Raw genomic sequence first — 17,625 nt, forward strand, 5'->3', positions numbered from 1 at the left:
GGCCTCCGTGACCAGCTTTTTCTCCTACCTGTGTCAGGAAAGGTTGCCAAAGATACAGGTAAAACCTCAGGTTACAACAGCAATCTGTCCCTTGGTGATGCTGTCATGAATCATGGCACTACACGACCGCTTTGCTTAGTGAAAGGCAGTTCTGGCACTTCCTGGTTGCCATCCTAACCCGAGGATCGCGCAGATCGTTAAGGGGGAGTCCCAGGCAAGCAGCCATTTGGGCATGTAGGCAGAGGCCGCAGGTGGGCACTCTGGAGTGCAGGCAGGTGCTATGGGTTGCAAACTCTCCAACCTTGGCAACTTTAAGCCTGGCGGACTTCAACTCCCAGAATTCTGGGAGTTGAAGTCCACCAGGCTTAAAGTTGCCAAGATTGGAGGCCCCTGCTATAAGGGGTGGAGGTAGCTGCAGGCCAGACTATGGCCCGTGCATGGATGCCACAGGTAGGAATGCGCAACGGAGCACAGGAGCAGCGAGAGCAACCTCGTGGCAGCTCCCCCCATTGGCTTTGCTCGTAGAAAGTCCGCAGGGAGCGTCGAAAATCACCACCACTGGGACTTGCCGCAATGTTGTTGCACCACAAGCCAAGCCCCGAGCCCCCAGATGACAAGACCCCCACAGGGGTCGGAGGGTCTGGGGGCGCGAAGGCCCGACCCTCCTGCTGAGCCCAAGCTGTGTCCTCCTCTTCATCCAGGCGCTTCTTCGGGGAGAGGCGGGGTCCCCCCCCCCCAGCCCCCGAGAGAGTGCTGGTTCCGAGCTGTGGCGAAAGGCCCGGCCGGTCCCGGGCCACGGGGGTGGGTGGGGGCTGGTGCCGGGCGCCTGAAGCGGAGGTTCCCAGGCGCGCCGAGGCGACTGGCTGGAAAGTCGGGGTCTCTTTCAAAGTCGGTTTTTATTCAAAGGGAAGGAAACCGGGGAGGGTCCAGGAACCACCTGACAGCAGGCTGGCCTTTTCTCGGGGTGAGAGACCCCCTCCCTCCGCTCCGAGGGGCGGGCTGAGCCTCTGGGGTCCCTTGGGGAGCCGCCCAAGGCCGGCTGGGGCCAGTGGCCGGGGCCCCCGCCTTTAAAGTGCTGTGCTGCATCAACCGGTTATGCGGGTTGGGGGTTGGGGGGGGTTGGGTTGGAGGAAACGGAGCCCGAAAGAAATCGGTTTTAAAAAAAACACACACCTGGAGACAGGTGGGAGCGAGGAAGGAGGGAAACGCAACCGCGCTTCTAGCCATTGCACGTCGCCCCTCGGAGGGGAGCCCTCCACGACGATGGCGCAGCGGGCGGAGGGGTCCGAGGACAGAGAGAGACCCTCCCCACGCCCCCTCCCCTCCCCCGGGAGCCAGCTGGGTCTGCCCTTCTCCCCGCCCCGCCTCGGCCCTTCGGCAGTCTGGCTCGCCTTCCAGGTCCCGATCCAATCCGGCGCAGCTTCTATTTACACGACCGGGAAGAAGCTGCCCCCTCGCTTGCCTCGCGCTCCTCCTCCTCGGTCTATTTACACGAGTCTCTGCTGGATTCGGACCGGCCTGGTGGAGTCTCGCTGACGGCCCTCCCCGTCCGGAGAGGAGGGGAGGGGAGCCGGGCGGGTGGCGGGTCTCACTGGGGCAACAAGGGCGGCTTGAAGGAGCAGTTGCCCGCGCAGTGGCGAGGAGTCAGCATCTTGCAGGAAAAATGGTGCAGCGCATCGTGGGCCTCTGCGGGGGAAGCGACAGAGAAGAGGGGCCGTCACTCCCCGCGGCAGGGAGCCCCCACTTCTCCAACCACCCCCCCCAGCCCTGGAGGAGGCCCTCCCAGCAAGGGACTCGCCCCCTGCCCGCCTCCCGCCTCCCCAGGCCGAGCATCCTTCCAAACGAGCGCAACTTCCAGTAGGACCGCGAAAGGAGGAGAGGATCCGGCTAATACCCGGGGTCTCCTAGGGGCGGCTCATCCAGGCCCTAACGAGGTCGGCTTCCAAGATCAGCGCCCTGCAGGCTTGTCTCAGGCCAGGGCCCCCCAAAAGCCAAGGTGACCATTTTGCCCGTATCCTGCGGCCACCCTGCAACGGCCGAGAGCCGCTCCTTCAACGTCCCGGGAACAGGAGTCGTCTCCTGCTTTGTAAAGTTGGGCCCAGCGCTCTCCTCCTTCCCAAGTGCTGCGGGGCGCCTCTCCGGGAAAACGGGGCGGAGGAGGGAGGGGTACAAAAGGCGGCAAGGCCGGTTCCGAGGTGGTGGGTTCCAAGGAGAGTAAGCGAAGCCAGAGACCCGGTTAAGGAACCAGAAGCTCTGACTTCACCTGTCAGGTGGAGTGTGGGCCCCCAAAGCGGATCCAGTCGGACCTCCAGCCCCGCATCGGATTGGACTACTTTTCTGCGGGGAGGGAGGGGGGGGCGATGGGGGGAGAGAGATTCATTAACTGGTCTCCCCCCCCTCCCCAATCTTACACCTGTTTCTGCAGGTCCATAAAGGAGCGAGTTCCTAACTCGGAGTTGAAAGGCGGGGGGTGGGGGGGTGGGGGGGTCTTGGCGCCCTTGGCAGCCTGGTTGTGTTCGAGCCTTGCCCAACTCCGCCGCCCGCGCTTGAGCAGGTGAGTCCAGGTGCGCCAAGGTCCAGGGGGCAAAAGCCTCGCGGCTGCTCAGGGCCGCTTCGTCCTGGCAGCGGGCGCGGATTTCACAGCTACCATCTTAGGCCGCTTTGCACGGGCAGGAGGGCCGGAAAGGATCTGTGCCGGCTTCTTCGGTGCCCTGCGAGGCGCCGGGGAAGGACACGCACCTTTGAGCTTCTGCTGGATGGCGTAGCGGGCCTTCCGTTCCTGGTCCAGCTCGTTGCACAGGGTATCTGCGGGGACAGGAGGAGCTCGGGCGGGGCTGGCAAGGGCCTCTCTCTGTGCACCCGCCCCCAATTCCCCCCATCCTCTCCCCACACCCCTCCGGACCGGTGGGAACGCCCGGCCCGGCTCTGCGCCCTTCCTCACCCCGCACGATCTGCAGCTGCTGCACCATCTCCTCCCGGTAGGCCAGCTCGCGCTTCATCTGGTCCTGGAAGTTATCTGTGGGCAGCGAGGAGGAGGAGGAGGAGGCGGTGTCGGGAAGAGGCGGCAGGCAGCCTGGGCAGAGGGAGCCCCCTCCTCCCGCGGCGAATCCGGGTCATCGGAACCCGTGAACCCAGCCACCTGCTACCTGGAACGCCCAAGCAAGGCCCCCTTTCCCCGCCACTGGATGCCAAAGCCGGGCTGCCTGGAACGACGGCGGACCAGCGCCGGAGCCTGGCCTGCAAAGTTGGCCGCCTGGAGGGTCTCCCAGCCCCTCCCGCCGCCGGGCGTTGTTTCCCCTCGGTCGGGGAAGCCGGGAACCCACCGGACTGCTTTGCCCTTGAGAGCCAACCCTTCCGTTTCCTGTCCTGGGTGGAAGGCCCGGATCTGCAACCCGGGGCTCCTTCGGGGCATCCCTGTCCAAGAGGGAAGGGGCGACTCCTTTGCCCCCCCCCCTCCTTCCTTTGAAGAGCCGGAAGGGAGGGGCAAAGACCAGTCCGGGGTTTCGGCTCCAAAGCCAACCCAACAGGGGTAGCCAGGATGCTTGAACTGGGTAAGACCCCCTTTTCTGGGCGGCACAGCTCTGGACTTTCTCACCAAGTTTAGAATGACCCGAATTAGAATTCTTCAATTGGCCAAGTGGGGTTGGAGTTGGTCAATTGCACAATGAATTGGTCTTGGTGCAAACGCTCTCAGTTGAGCAGGTTGCGCTTCGCCCCCGCGTGAAACCCGGGCTTAGCACGTGGGAAGACAGCGCTGGACTGCTGCGGAGTCTCGGGTCATGGGGGGGGTGAGAGGCCCCCTCCGCCTCCATGGCGGGCGAGGGGGGAGCTGGCTGGAGTTTCCTTTTGCTCCCCGCTCTTCGTCTCTTCACCCAGGGAACAAGCAGAGGGCCAAGGCTTTGGAGGCCTTTCTGCCTCGGGGCTTCCTTCCCGGCTGCCCCCTCTCCGAAGACCCCCCTTTTCGCAACCTGGCAGCCAGGATCGGGGCCACCCAGAGCAGCCGTGAGGAGGAGCCATTTGGAAAAAGCTTGAAGCCGCGAAAGGAAGCGGCAGAAGGTACCTTTGAGACTTTGGAATTCTCTTTCCAATTTCTTCCTGAGATCCATCTGCTCCAGGAGGAGTCTGTGCAGCTCGTCTGTTGGCGGAGAGGGGAAAGGAGGAGGAGTGGCGGTTGCGGGGGGGGGGGGGGTCAGGGCGAGGGAGCTCTGCTAAGGGGTCCCCGAAATAGAGACCTTCCTTTCCAGGGGCGAAATGCCTTGTCGCCAATTAAAGGGGAAATATAGTGTTCGTTTGCCTATTGACATCTGTATTTGCACCTGCAGAGCCGCAAACACACACACACACACACACACACACACACACACACATGCACACAGAGTCGGCTGACCTCAAAAAGCCAAGCAAGGTTAGAAGGATTTAGGCAAGGACCACCTGTAAATGCTTAGAGCTGCAGGCTGGAAATCAGGGCTCTCTAACCTTGGCCACTTTAAGCCTGGGGAATTATTAGCCAAGCCAGCTGGGAAATTCTGGGAGTTGAAGTCCCCCCAGGCTCAAAGTCGCCAAGGTTGGAGACCCCTGGACTAGATTCTGAAAGAGGGGATCCCCCCCACCCCCCAAAAAAACAGTGTCAGTTCCCTTCCAAATGGTTGAACTGCCAGGAGCCCGACTCTCTCGGAGAGGGACTCTGGAGTAGGACGGCCTCCAGATCAGTGGTTCCCAACCTTTTTTTCACCCCGCACCCCTAAAGAAACTTCACTCGAACCTCGCACCCCCTGAAACTTATATTTTGCTCAGTTAAGTTAATCCATTGCAAAAGAAAATAAAAATGCCAACATATAGCCAATATCCTATTACTTACCTGGATGTTTCTCGCACCGCCCCCCCCGGAATATCATCTCGCACCCCCAGGGGATGCGAGCGCCCCAGGTTGGGAACCCCTGATCTAGAACTTTGTGGGGAAAAAAGAGGTTCTCCTGTTAGGCTTTTGGGGGACTCGTTTTAAACGTGAGCTGTATTCCAGGAAGAAGGAATTGCACCTGGTAGGACAATCCAAACCGCCAAGGCTGCTCCCTCCGGACATTCCTTATTATAACTCCCTCCACAACGCCCCGAGATGCCAACTTCCCTACCACCCTGGAGCTGCAACCCCCAGTGGGACGAACCCCCTCAAGTGCCCCCCCGGAAGCCCATGCAAATCCACATTGCAAGCCACGAAACCCCCATCGTTCCCAGCCCTGGGACTGTGCAAAACACCCCTGGCCCTTTCCCTTTCGCCTAGCCCTCTGGGCTAGCTCCTCTTTTGCAGGAGGGCTGAATGTCAGCCCTCCAAGAATCCTCCTTCGGCTTATTTTTCCGGCTGCGATAGAAAGGTGGGTGGGTGGGGAATAATTGGGGGGGGGGGGAAGAGTGCTGGAGGTTTAAGTTGGTGAAATGTAAAAATTGGGATGTTTTCTTGACTACGCTGACTTGCTTACTGAGCATATTTAGCCCCTTACCTGTCTCCAGCACTTTCCCCACCACAAAGTCCAGTTATTCTCCCCCCATTTCTACGGCAGCCGGAAGCAGAAGAAGGAGTCCTGGAGGCTAACACCCACTTTTCTCACGGTTTGCCCCCCGCCCGCCCTTAAACGCTGCAGTCCCAGAGCGGAGGAAAGGCCAAGATCCTTTCAAAAGTAAAAAAAACCCGGTCCGACTTCAGGGGCATATCCAGTGGTGGGATTCAGCCAGTTGGCACCAATTCAGGAGAAACCGGTTGTTAATGTTCTGAGCATTTGGGTGAACTGGCTGTTGGAAGAAATCATTAGGGTGGACAACCGGCTGTCCAATTATTTGAATCCCACCCCTGGGCACATCCCAGCTTTGGAAGTCTTCTTGTGGGGGTGTTTTGGTTGAGATCCTACATTTTGCAGGTCTCCTGGTGGCCTCCTTTCCAAAGCCTGAGCCTGCTTAGCTTTTAGAGGTCAGAAGCCAAGTTTCTTTTAGAACAGAAACAGCCAGCAAAGGGAAGGGCGAGGCAGAGACCCGGATTAAGCCTGTCATTCGGGCGAACAAATCGATGCCTTCAGGGACAGCGAGAATGTCCTGCTGGTGCCTCGGTGCAAAAAAGCCGCTCGCTTCATGCAGGCCCCGGGCAAGGACAGAATCAGGGTGACCCAAAGCTTAAGGCCGTGCAGAAAAGCGGAACTGCACTGAATCCTCTGGCTTGGAAGGCTTAGCCCAGGATGCAGGGAAGACCCCCACCCCCCAGAGGAAAAGTTGCTCCCCTCCGTTTTCTTCCGAGGGGCCGCGGTGCACGTGTCTGCCTTCATCCCGGATCCCGAGGACGTTCCTACCTCTCGCCAGAGCGCCGAGGTCCTTCTCGCCCAACGGAGTCCCAGTGACGTCGAGGATGGTCACTTCCTCCCCTAGAAGGAGAGAAATCCCGAAATTCGGTCCCGCCCTGCGTCCCTGTCCCGCTTCTCTCTCCCACTGCCCCCCCTGCCCCCGCGAGGGACCAAACCGCTTTGGGAGGGACAGGACAGGACAGGAACTCCCTGGAGGGGGGGGCGCAGGGCCAGGAGGGGCCACCAGCGCCCTTTGCCTCCCCAGGGCTCCGCCGAGGAAAAGGCTGCAGTTTCACGTGAAATGTAGTATGGATCCATTCACGTTGGATAGGATAGGGTGTCATTAGCCTAGGCCTCCCCCCCCTTGTCCCCTCCACCAAGCCGGCCTAATGACTCCTGGAGAACCGAATTCTGCCTTTCTTTTGCATACAGTGGTTTCGGCTAAGAGGTGCTTAAATTTGACTCTTTCGTTTTGCTGGAGCCTATGAAAGGAATGTGACCCTTTCTGGAGTCTCAAGAGCCGCAGATTCAGTGACACCTGTCAGAACAAATCGCCCTTCATGCTATTTCAGCTCCCTGCCGGCCCGAAATCTGCTGCGGGACTGGATTTTCCTTCCTGCCACGACCGGATGGGAGGAGGCTCCGGAGGAGGAGGGCAATCTGGCCAGAGCGCCCTTGAGCCCCGGGATTTCGCCTCTCAGGCAGCCCAGGGACCTCGCAGGAGGGAAGGCTCCGAATTCAAGGAGCAGGTAAGGAGCGTCGGGCCTTCCAAGGAAAACCGCGTGTAGGGATGGCTCGGCCGCAGCGCGCATCCAGGACTCCTCTGCTGCCCAAGGGCGCAAAGCTCCCGGGGAAGAAGGGAACTTGCTTGGCTAAGGAAGGTGCGGAAGGCCCCGGTGGCAGCAGAGGCGGCCGACCAAGACCACGAGGAAGGCCAGTGGCCGTCCCCCCCCCCTGTCCCCCGCAGCCGCCCCGGGTCTCTTGGGTGCCTCAAGAGCAGAGAACTGGCTTCCTTCAAGGAAGGCGCTGCTGGGAAACCCCGACTTGAACCCAAGGCCGCTCCTGCCCTCCACATCTAGTGGGGGGTGGCTTGAAACTGGGCCGCCGGAAGGATGAAGCAGCGAGGTGGGTAGCAGGAGGCCCTGCCCAGAGATCTCCTGCCAGCCACCTGGTTTGACTCAGCAGAACCTCGCCCCCCCACCCCCAGCTGAATTGAAACGGAGGGTGGAAGATGGCCTGTCTCGAAAATGGGCGGCCGTTTTGTCTGACGGAACCGGTGCCGAAGGGCTGAGTCTCTCCAGGATGAAACCCTCCAGTTCTCTCCTCTCTCTCCCCCCTCTCCCCTCCCCTCCACCCCCAAAAGGCCAAACACAGCATCCTGGCTGCAGTCCAAGCCCCGCGGACCACCAAGTGCTACGATCCAGGGCATTTTGGGCGGTCAATAGGACGATTCCGATCCTGTGACAACTACATCTCCCATCATTCCCCGGCAGCGTAGACCATGAAACTGGCAGTCCTTTCATATCCCCGGGAACCCCCCTCCTCGCCTCCCCTCGCCCTTTTACACCCGGACACACGGCCGCGAGCCCTTAAGCAGAGTTTCCTTCCCAGGAAGGAGCTGTCTGTCCTCCCTCCAGCCGGAACACGGGTGTCAGGCTGCAGCAGAGGCTCCGTGGACTCTTGGGGCCAGGCCTCGGGGGTCCGGGGGCGTTGGGAGGCTGAATTCGAAGGGCCCGCTTGCCTGCACTGAACTGAACCTGGGTTTCTATTTTCACTTAACTCCGTTTCTTGGCTGCAGCCCGCCGAGCCTTTGCCACAACACCTGCTCAGCCTTCCTTGCCTCCTCGGCTGCTCTTCTCGGCGTTTCTGCCCGCCCATCGGGGTCAACCTGGCCTTTTGCAACGGCAGCCTCCCCCCCCCCGCCCCGCCAAGAGCTGACCAGGCCCCCTCCCCTTTACCTCTCTCGGCCTGAGTCGGGCTGGGCTGCGAGACGTTGCTCTGCTTCGGGGAGCGTTTCTTGCTCTCCAGCTCCTCTTCGGCCGAGGGCACGTCTTCGTGGTCGGGGTCTTAGGGCCAAGGAAGGGCTTTTCAGGACACGGAGCTCGGCCGGAGCCCGCCTCAGCCACAGCAGGTAGACCAAGCCCTTAGGAAGGGACTCCCCACTGCCCTGGGAAGCAGGTTGGCCCGCTTCGCCATCCTCCCCATAAGCCACGTCCGGCCTGCCCCGAACAGAGGGGAGCGCTTGGGGAATTCGGGTTAAGGTCCGGGCCGGCAAGATTAGTAGCTGGGGGTGGGTGGCGCCCCCTCCCCTTAAAATCAAGGCAAAGGAAAGAAAAACTCATCCCCGACGACCAGAATTGGGAAAACCTCACAGGCCACGGCGGTGGGGGAGGGCAGAGGCCTGAAAGGCGCCCCCCCCCACTTCTCAACTCCAGCGGGAAGCCCATTGAGGGTGGAAGCCCCCTTGGAAGAGGCCTGGGGTCCAGACCTAGGGCGGGGGGGGGCTTCCCTTAGCAGCGCCGTTTCCCCCGTCCCGCCCAGCCCCGACCTCTCTCTTTCGTGCGGCTGATTCGTACCGTTTGTGTCTGGGGCGCAGGGATAGGGCGTGATGGGTGGGCCCAGGGAGACCCCGGCTTTGAGCGCCTGCGGACAATCGTCCCTCCCCGAAGGATAGGCCTGCGAAGGAAAAGACAGAAAGAGAGTTGGGCTCCACACGCCACGATGGACTGACTGAGCGAGCCCTCAGAATTGACCTCTGCTTCCCAGGAGTCGTGGCTCTCTGGCGGAGGAAAAATCCCACCCGTGGCCGAGAATCCAAGAATGCAATAAAACGAATTCAGAGGACAAATTGGAGGCTGATTCCGCTTTGCCTCGGGGCCATTTCCCGTCGTTCTGTGGAAAGAAAAACGAACCGACCTTCCATGTCCTTTGGGGCAGGGTGGATTAGTGAGGGAAAGGCCCGACTTAATTTTATAGAAAAAAACAAAGGTTTTTCCCGGTTCGAAAGGAATCTCAAACCGAAGAGCTCCTTCAACGTTAAAAGCCTCCGTGTCCTTTGAAGGCTTATTAAGTGACCGCCACTACCGACCCCGGGAAGCGAATTTCAATCCGCTCCGAGCTAAGACCCAGCCTTACACTCTCTCTTCCTCCTTAGTTCTACTGACCGGACTCCAAATTTCCCCCGTTCCTTCAAATGCGAACAGCGGGAAATTCGATGGACATACAAATTCGAAGCTGATCGCCTTGTGGAAAGGGGCTGGGATAGCTACGCTTTGGGTGCCAAACCACTGGGAGAGACGACCAGAACGAAGCGAAGGGAAAGGAAGGAGCCCCTGTTCCAATACAGGGAGAACTTTCACTCTCTCTCTCTCTCTCTCACACACACACACACCCTGTGGTGGGCAGGCCCCGAAGGGAGCGAGCCTTTTTTTAATGCCCCCATTTGTTGGCTGGGCTGCAAACAGCCCAATGGATCGGGCGCTGCTTTCGCCCTGCCCTCCCGAGCCTGCTTGGGCGTTCCCTGCTCCCTTCTCCTCCTTCGGCTACTCCTGGCCTAACTCCCCGGTAGGCTTTGGAACGGGTCCCCCGGCCGACTTCCAGGCCTCCATTTTCTTCTGCGGGGCAAGGCGATTAAAAAAAGCAACGGCGTTTTAAAGAGCGGCTGAGGTGGGGTGGGTGGAAGAGCCGGTTTGCAGCGAGGTCTTCCCGGGCGCGCTCAGGGCGGCCTCCTTCTCTGCCCCCAACCCAGATTCCCGAGGCCGGCGGGGGGTCTGGAGCTGTTCGTGGTGCTGATACAATAAACTCGCCCGGGTAATTCGGCGGGGCCCGGTGGGGGAAGTCGGAGGCGCCCGCGGCTGGTTTCTCCTTGGCCTCAAACCCTCGCTAGAAAAACCGTGTTGGTGTGGTGACCAAGGCACCGGGCTGCCAACCAGGAGACCCTGAGTCCTGCCTTGGGTGGGGTGACCTTAGACCAGTCGCTCAGCCCCAAGAAGGAGGTCATGGAAAAGCAACAACGACAACCCAAAAAACTCGCTTTAAAAATTGGCCAAGAAAACTGCAGGGATTTGTCTCAGAAGTCAACACTGACTCGACACACACAAACGCACACACACACACACCGTATTCTGGGCCCGGCAGGAATAGTGAGTGGCCTTGGAGGGAGGGGTGCCCCGTGTGATCTCGGCGTGGTGCCTCGACCCAGCCAAAGGAAGGACACCCCCTCCTCTCTCCCGCAAAGGGCAGGGAAGGTAAACTAAGCGGGACAGGCCTGGCCGGGCCTCCCCCTGCCCCTTCCCGCCCTCCCCCCCGCGCCCCAGAATCCCTGCCCTCCTTTTACCTCCCGTCCTGCCCCCGCCCTTCCCCGCAGAGCCTGCCCGACCCTCCTTCCCCAGCGTCCCTTTTGAGGGGATCAGGGCCTGCCTTTCCCCGCCTGGCCTCCCGCTTCCCCACGCACCTCGTAGCCAGCCCGGCTGCCGGTCCTCTCCGAGGGACGCTCCTCCGCTTCCGCCGCCTTCTCCGCCGTGGCCAGGCCTCCTCCTCCTCCTCCTCCGACCGGGGCTGCGGCCAGAGCCTCGTCCGCCTCGGGCAGGAGCAGCGGCGGGGGCGGCGGGGGCGGCTGCGGGGACTGCTGCGCGTCCGCCCCCGGCGCCTCGTCCTCCTCGTCTTCGTCCTCCGCGAAGCGGTTCGACTCCACGTCCACGTCGGGCTCTCCGGCCGTCTCGTTCCCGGGCGAGAGGGAGCGGTAGCTGGAGCTGCCCTCGCTGAGGAAGTCCGGGGAGATGTAGCCCCCGCAGCCCCGCGGCCCGGCGTAAACCTCCCGGGTGGTCCCGTAGAGTTTGGCGATGCTCTCGGCGTCCTTCACCACCGGGCGGAAGGCCGAGAGGTAGCTGCCCTTCCTGGGCAGCGGCAGGGGCGGCAGCAGGGCCTCGTCGCCCGAGCGCTCCTCCTCCCCGACGGCGGCTCTGGCGAGGGCGCTGGGGCAGCGCTCGGCCTCGGCGGCGCCGGAGCCCTCCTGCGGGGTGGCGCTGCTCCGCTCGCTGCCCGACGGCTCCGAGCCCTCCAGGTCCACGTGGGCCGGGACGCGCAGGCCCAGCGGTTCGGCGGCGGCGGCTGCAGCGGCGGCGGCGGCGGCGGCCACCACCACGGCGGTGGCGGCCGCTTTGGCTTGGCTCTGGGCGGGATAGGGCGGCACCGGGAGGCTCCCGGAGGCCGGCCAGAACATGGGGAAAGAGGGGTAGACGCCGCCCTCCTTGGCCGCCCCGCCGGGCTGCTGGGCCGGGTGCGGCGGGGGCGGGTGCGGCGGCGGCGGCTGGGGCGGCGGCGGGTGCGGCGGGGCCCAGAACATGCCCTGCGTCAGGGCGGCCGCCTTGCTGGGGTCGCCGCCGGGCCCGCCCAGGGCGTCCTCCTGCTTCTTGGGGCACAAGCCGAAGGCTGCAGCGGGGAAGCCGTAGGGCGGCGGGAAGAGCGGCGGCGGCAGCTTCTGCAGCATCCCGAACCCTTTGCTGGGCACCGGGATGACCGGGTAGCTGCGCACGGCGGCCGCGGCCGGGCCGTGCGCGAGGGCGGGCATGCCCAGCCCTGGCCGCTCCGCCCCGGGAGGCTCGTCAGCCCCGCCGCTGCAGCGCAGGCTCTTGTGCACCGGGGCCAGGTCGGCCGGGGAGGGCGGCGGCGGGTGCAGGGCGCTCTTGGCCGCCGAGGAGGAGGAGGAGGAGCCCCCGCCGCCGCCGCCCCCGCCGCCGTGCAAGGAGAAGGTCCGCTTGCGGGTGCCGCCGTTGAACATGGCCTTGACGTCCTCCCAGGCGTGGCTGAGGTCGTCGGTGGCGCCCTTGTCGCTGAGCTTGAGGTGGCGGCGCCAGGAGTTGAAGTTGGCGGCGTCGGGCTGCGTGTACTTGGCGTCGGGCGTGCGGTGCGAGTGGAAGATGAACTTGTTGGGCGAGAAGTACATGCTGCAGTAGCTGCACTTGATGCACTTGGCGCGCGAGCTGTTGTAGCGGGCCGGGATGAAGCTGCCCCGCGAGCCCCAGGCGCACTCGTGCACCACGTCGAAGGCGAAGTTCTCGGGCAGCTTGGGCGGCTTGTGCTCGCCCAGGAAGGACTTGCAGAGCCGCTCGGCCTCGCGCTTGGTGATCATGCCGCAGCGGCGCGAGGAGATGGGCATGGCGCCGGCTCGGCGCAGGATCTCCAGCTGCACCGGCGTGCACTGCACGCAGGTGATGCCCAGCGCCACCCGACGGTTGTGGATCTCATTGTAGCTGTAGTTCTTGAGCAGCGTGTTGGAGATCTGCGCCAGGCAGAGGCGCTCCTGGCCGTCGATGACCAGCGAGACGATGGGCACGCCGTAGAGCGAGGTCTCCCCGACCTGGTTGGGCTTCAGCGGGCTGGAGCCGGCGTAGGGCTGCAGCTCCTGCTTGGAGTGAGGGGAGGACGAGGAAGAGGACGAAGCTGAGGACGAGGAGGAGGAGCCAGACTCGCGCCCCGCTCCCAGCTGACTGGCGGCGGCGGCGGCCAGCGGCTCCATCTCTGCCGCAGGCGGCCGGACCCCTGCAAAGAAGCGGGAAGCGGGAGAGGCGCTGAGCGAGGCTCCGGCCGGCCGGCCGGACAAGGGACCCCGGGGGCGGGGGGTGGGGGCGGCTGGGCGGGAGCAAAGGCCGGCCGACGCCTCCATCCTGGGCCGGGCCTGCCCTCCGCCTTCAGCGGAAGGGCCTCTGCCGCAGCCCAGGCCGCCCCACCCCCACCCCCGGGGAGGCTGCCTCGGAAGCTGTCCGGGCGGCGAGCAAGGGGCGGAGGGGCCGGGGGGAGGCGTCCGCCCGCCTGAACCGAGCCTCGCGGCCGGGTTCCTTGGGGAAGCCGCCGGAGAAGCGCACCCACCCGCGCTCCCAAAGGCCCTCGCCTGGCTGCGGCGGCTCCCTTCCGCTTTCTTGCCCCCCTTTTTCAAAGGCGCATGAAAAACCGGACTAGCCTAAGCCCCGCGTTGGATTCAAGCAGCCCCCCACCCCATCATTGTTCGTGCGGGAGAAAGCGGGGGCTTCCCGGAGGGTTTCCACGCGCGGGGAGCTGTCCGGCGCCTTGTCGGCCGGAGGTGCCGGCGGCGCCCACCTGGACGGTCCCGCTGGGGCTGAAGAGCCGAAGATCCCGCTTTAACGCGGCGTAAGGCGCCTTCCACCCCCATCCCCGGGGTCCTCCGGCTCCAGGGTCGCCCCGCGGCCGAGCCCAGTCCGGGCCCAACGGAGCCCCGCCGCGGCGGTTCTCATCCCAGCCGGCAAACGGGGAGCCGATCCGGCGCTTTCCTTGCCTTCCCGGCCTCCCTCTCTCCTTTCTTCGGGACTTTCCCGTCTCTAAATCGGATGAAGCAGCCGGTCGGAGAGCGGGGGAGCCGCCGCGGCTTAATCCGTCCCCGCCGCTCCGCTTAATACCTTTCGGGAGACGCCAAAGCCGCCTTAAGCGCCACCGAAAGCCTCCTCCGGCAGCCCAGAGAACCGAGAGGCCGGGATTAAAGGCCGGCAGCTCTCGGGGAATTACGGGGAATCGGCCAAAGCTTCTGCCGCTCTCAAGCGGGGACCCGAACTTCCTTTCCTCCCCGCCGGCAGGAGCAGAGAAGCGCCGTCCAAAGCGCCCCCCCCCGCCCCCCGTCCTCCTGCTCCAAACCTCCCCGCCAAGGCGCCCGAACCGAACGAACCCCGGGCAGGTTCCCCCCAGAAAGCCGATCCTAAGCGAGGGAGGCGCGCATGCAGGCGCGGTTGGGTGGGGGGCTGAGGCTGCTTCCAAGCGGATCTCTACGCCAAGAACACGACACGGCGCTGGATTCGGGTTGGGATCCTCCTCCTCCTCCTCCTCCTTCGGCCCCTTGGCCAAAGTGACCCCGCGCAGCCCCGGCCCCGCCGCGCCAAAGACGAAGCCCAGGTGCCCTCCTCAGGCGGGAGCAACGAAATCCAAGGAAACCCAACGGGCTCCGGCTAGGCGAGGCATCCTTAGAAAGGGGGGCAGGCGGCAAAACCTCCCCGAGCCCAGGGGAGGCTGTCTTGGCCGCCCGGGAGCGATTCCCGGATCCCCCGAAAGCTTCCCAGCGCAGAGCCGGGATCGCTCAGGGGCGAGGAAGGAGGGGACCCCCCCCCCTCCCCAGCTGCGCCTGCCCGGGGCCCTGGCTTACCGGCGGCGGCGGCGGCGGGGCGGGGGGGACCCTCCTTCTCACTGGCCCAGATCCCCAGGCGAGCCCGGCGGAGGCGCGAGGACGGAGGCTCCGGCCGCGGCGGCCACTTTCATGGAGCTTCTTCCCGGCGGTGTCCCGCCTGTCGCCTCCGTCCGCGGCTTTGGCGAGGCGGGCGGGCGGTTGACCGCATGGCTCGGCTTTAAAAGGAAAAAAAAAAGAAGGAGGGGGCAGAAAGGCAGGAGGGCGGGGGAAGAGGCGGAGGCGGAGGCGGGCGGGTCCCAGCCTTCGTCGGTGCCGCTGCTCCCTCGGATCCGCCGGCAGCGCAACTCTGAGCCAGGCGGGCGGGCAACACCCACTTAGCACCGTTGCGCGAAACGCCGCCGGGACGCCTGTCAATCATCCGGCGGGCAGTCAATCCAAAGGCAGATGGGCTTCCTTAAGAAAAGACGGATTGCTGGCGGGAGGAGGGGCAGTACCGGGGGTGGGGGAGGAGACGGAGGAGGAGGAGGAAGAGGAGGAGGAGGAAGCGCGCAGCAAGGAGCCGCCGGCAGCGAGAAGGTAAGGGTCCCCGCCGGCTGCCCACCTTAGCTGGGCCCACTGAAGGAGCCTCGACCCAGCCCGTCTCTCTCTCTCTCTCTCTCTCTCTCACACACACACACACACACACACACACACCCTGCCCGGGATCGAACACGCGAAGCTTCCTCTGCTCCCCGCCTCCAGGTCGGGGCCTTTCTTAAAGGGCAAGAGGCGGGAAAGGAGGGCTCGGGGAAGTCGGTGGACGGAGGGGCGGTTAATTCCGCACCCCCACACACAAATGCCATTTCTACAACCCCGGCCCTGCCGTCTCGGCGGTGTTGCAAGTGAAAATATGGGGAGGGGGCAATGAAAGCGGGGGAGTCCAACAAGGGGGGGAGGGCAAAAGCAAGACTGGCTTCTCTGGGGCTCCGGCGGGATTCGGTTCACCTTCACCGTTTTCTCCCTCCTTTTTATACAGGCGATTTCTCGGGGTCTGGAGCGAGGGGGGGTGGGGGCGGCCTGGTCGGGAGTTCAGCTGAGGACTAGTTGCAGGGCGACCCAAACGAACGGGGTGTGTGTGTGGGGGGGGTCTGGCAGGTTGCTGGCAGCTTCATATTTGGGGGCAGCTTTAAAAAAGGGGGCCATTTGCTATTTTCCCCCGTAAGCAAAGCCCCGGGAGGGGAAGGTCTTCGTAGATCCCCGGGATCTGGGTGAAAGAAATCCCTCCCCTTCCCTAGAATGGCGTGGGATCCGTTTCCCCTTCCCCGCGTGGCTCAGCCGTGGAGCTCGGCAGGGAAAGCAAAGCGGGTACCGCGTTGAAAGCAGCGAGTCCAAAGCGCCGGCCTGTCCCTCTCCCGTCGCCGGGGAGAGCCTCCTCTTTCACCGGGATGGGGGCGCGGGGGGAGCGAGGGGGGAAGTAAACAATGAATAATAATCGAATTCTCCAAAAATCCCTCCGTGGACCTGCTTGAAAAACACGCAAAAGCAGCCAGGCGCCGGCCGGCTCGCTGATAGAAGCCGCTCGGCTTTCTTTCCACAGCTGGATAACACCTGGCCGTGAGAACAACTCAAAGGACCCCGTAAGAGCCAACACCTTGGGGGACCCCTTAAGGGACCCCCGGCAGCCTCTGATGCAAATCCAAGGTCAGGGGGACCGGAGGAGAGATGCCATTTGGGGGAAAGAGGCTCCCCCAAAGGGCTCCCTCCTGGCTTCGATGCCCCCCGCCAACGAAAGCGCCCCAGCCCCGCGTTTGACCGGGGAGCCCTTGGCGGGGTCTGCGGAGGCCGAATCCCTTCGCCCTCGGACCCAGCTCGGCCTTGCGAGAAAACTTGGTGCAGATGAGGCGCCGTTTTGCACCCCTGATTCCTGCCTCTCAAGCTGGAAAGGAGGCATTCAAAACACAATTAAGTAGAGATGTTGGCATTATTATTATTATTGTTGTTGTTGTTCTATTTAGGATATGATTCGTATCCAGCTGCATTCCTCCTCCTCCTCCTCCTCCTCCTCCTCCTCCTCCTCCTCTCTCCGGGCGCCTCGTCCCCGCCCTCTTCTTTATGTCGAAGTCGTTCCAGGGATATATTCATTTTTCCCCCCCAAACTACAATAAATACAATTGAAACGTTTATAATGAGAAAGTCGCCCCCGCCTCGTCCCTTCCCCGCACTCCATTCCTCAGGCTGTTTCTAAAAGCATCTTGGCATTAAGTGCTCTTAATGGACGCGTTAATTAAACTGTAATTAATCATACTGTCCGGCCCCAAATTTGAGCAATTACCCTAATCAAACAGAAGTTAATAACGGCCCAGGCTGGCGCCCTCGGGCGAGCACTTTTGCGGCGCGGCCGCTCCGGCAGCCAACAGCGTCCGCCTTTCGCCCCGGCATCTGGGCTCCCCATTCCGGCGCTTTGTTCTGAAAGGGAAAGTGGCTGCTTGGGAGTTGGATTTAGCAGGGCGCGCGGTTTGTCCTTGAGAAGCAGATACGGGGGGATAAGACGGGGGGAGGGCTGGGGGGGGGCAGGGAGGATGTTTAAAAGCAGTATTATTGTTTAGGTTATTGCTATCGTTTTATTTTTGGGGAGGACGGCAGGATTCGTTAAAAGCTGAGAGGAGGACGGCGGTTCGAAGGGCAACGGGGTGCTGTGTTTCGTGTGTGTGTGTGTTGTTTGGGGGGGCCTTGACAATTAAAGGAGTTTTCCTTGCTTTTGTGCAACTTGAACCGATTATTCCAGGAGGCTCTGGGCGGAGAACAGCCGCGACCCTCGAGTTGGGTGATGCTTATGGGTGCCAGGAATTTCCCCCGTCCGCCCCTTAACCCAAAATCTCCCTTCAGCGACCTCCGGCACGGGAAAAGGGGAGCTGGAATAATCCTGCCCGTGGCAGCTCTGTGTAACCCGGCCTGGCTTCCCGAACCGCGCTCTCCTTTCCGGGAAGCGGATAGCTCGCCATAATTACAATGCGATTTGGTAATTATTCCTCGGCTTTTAATTATTTAAAGCAGACACATTGAATCCTGCCTTGTGACCAATAAATGTGGCAAGTCCGGACGGTCAGAAAGCGGCCCCTCCTCTTCCTTGGCCTTTAATTAGACTTTGCCCTGGTAATCGGAGCCGCGGCCGGGCCTCTCCTTCCTTCGGCTCCC

The 17,625-nt window shown here is 62.8% G+C and overlaps 1 protein-coding gene across 1 annotated transcript; it reads right to left on the reverse strand.

Moving 5' to 3' along the window:
* Nucleotides 1–1,337: 1,337 nt before the first annotated feature.
* On the reverse strand, nt 1,338–12,987 carry SKOR1 (SKI family transcriptional corepressor 1). Its single transcript, XM_026709267.2, has 8 exons — nt 10,777–12,987; nt 8,900–8,999; nt 8,282–8,389; nt 6,333–6,404; nt 4,061–4,135; nt 2,942–3,016; nt 2,740–2,805; nt 1,338–1,686 (listed from the first exon to the last, which is right to left on the reverse strand). Exons 1-8 carry the CDS (start codon nt 12,985–12,987, stop codon nt 1,589–1,591), a joined length of 2,805 nt encoding a protein of 934 aa, XP_026565052.2. The 3' UTR covers nt 1,338–1,588.
* Nucleotides 12,988–17,625: the final 4,638 nt, after the last annotated feature.

Source organism: Pseudonaja textilis, chromosome 13 (genome assembly GCF_049901715.1).
Source record: "Pseudonaja textilis isolate UNSWEBS1 chromosome 13, rPseTex1.2, whole genome shotgun sequence".
Taxonomy (NCBI): domain Eukaryota; kingdom Metazoa; phylum Chordata; class Lepidosauria; order Squamata; family Elapidae; genus Pseudonaja; species Pseudonaja textilis.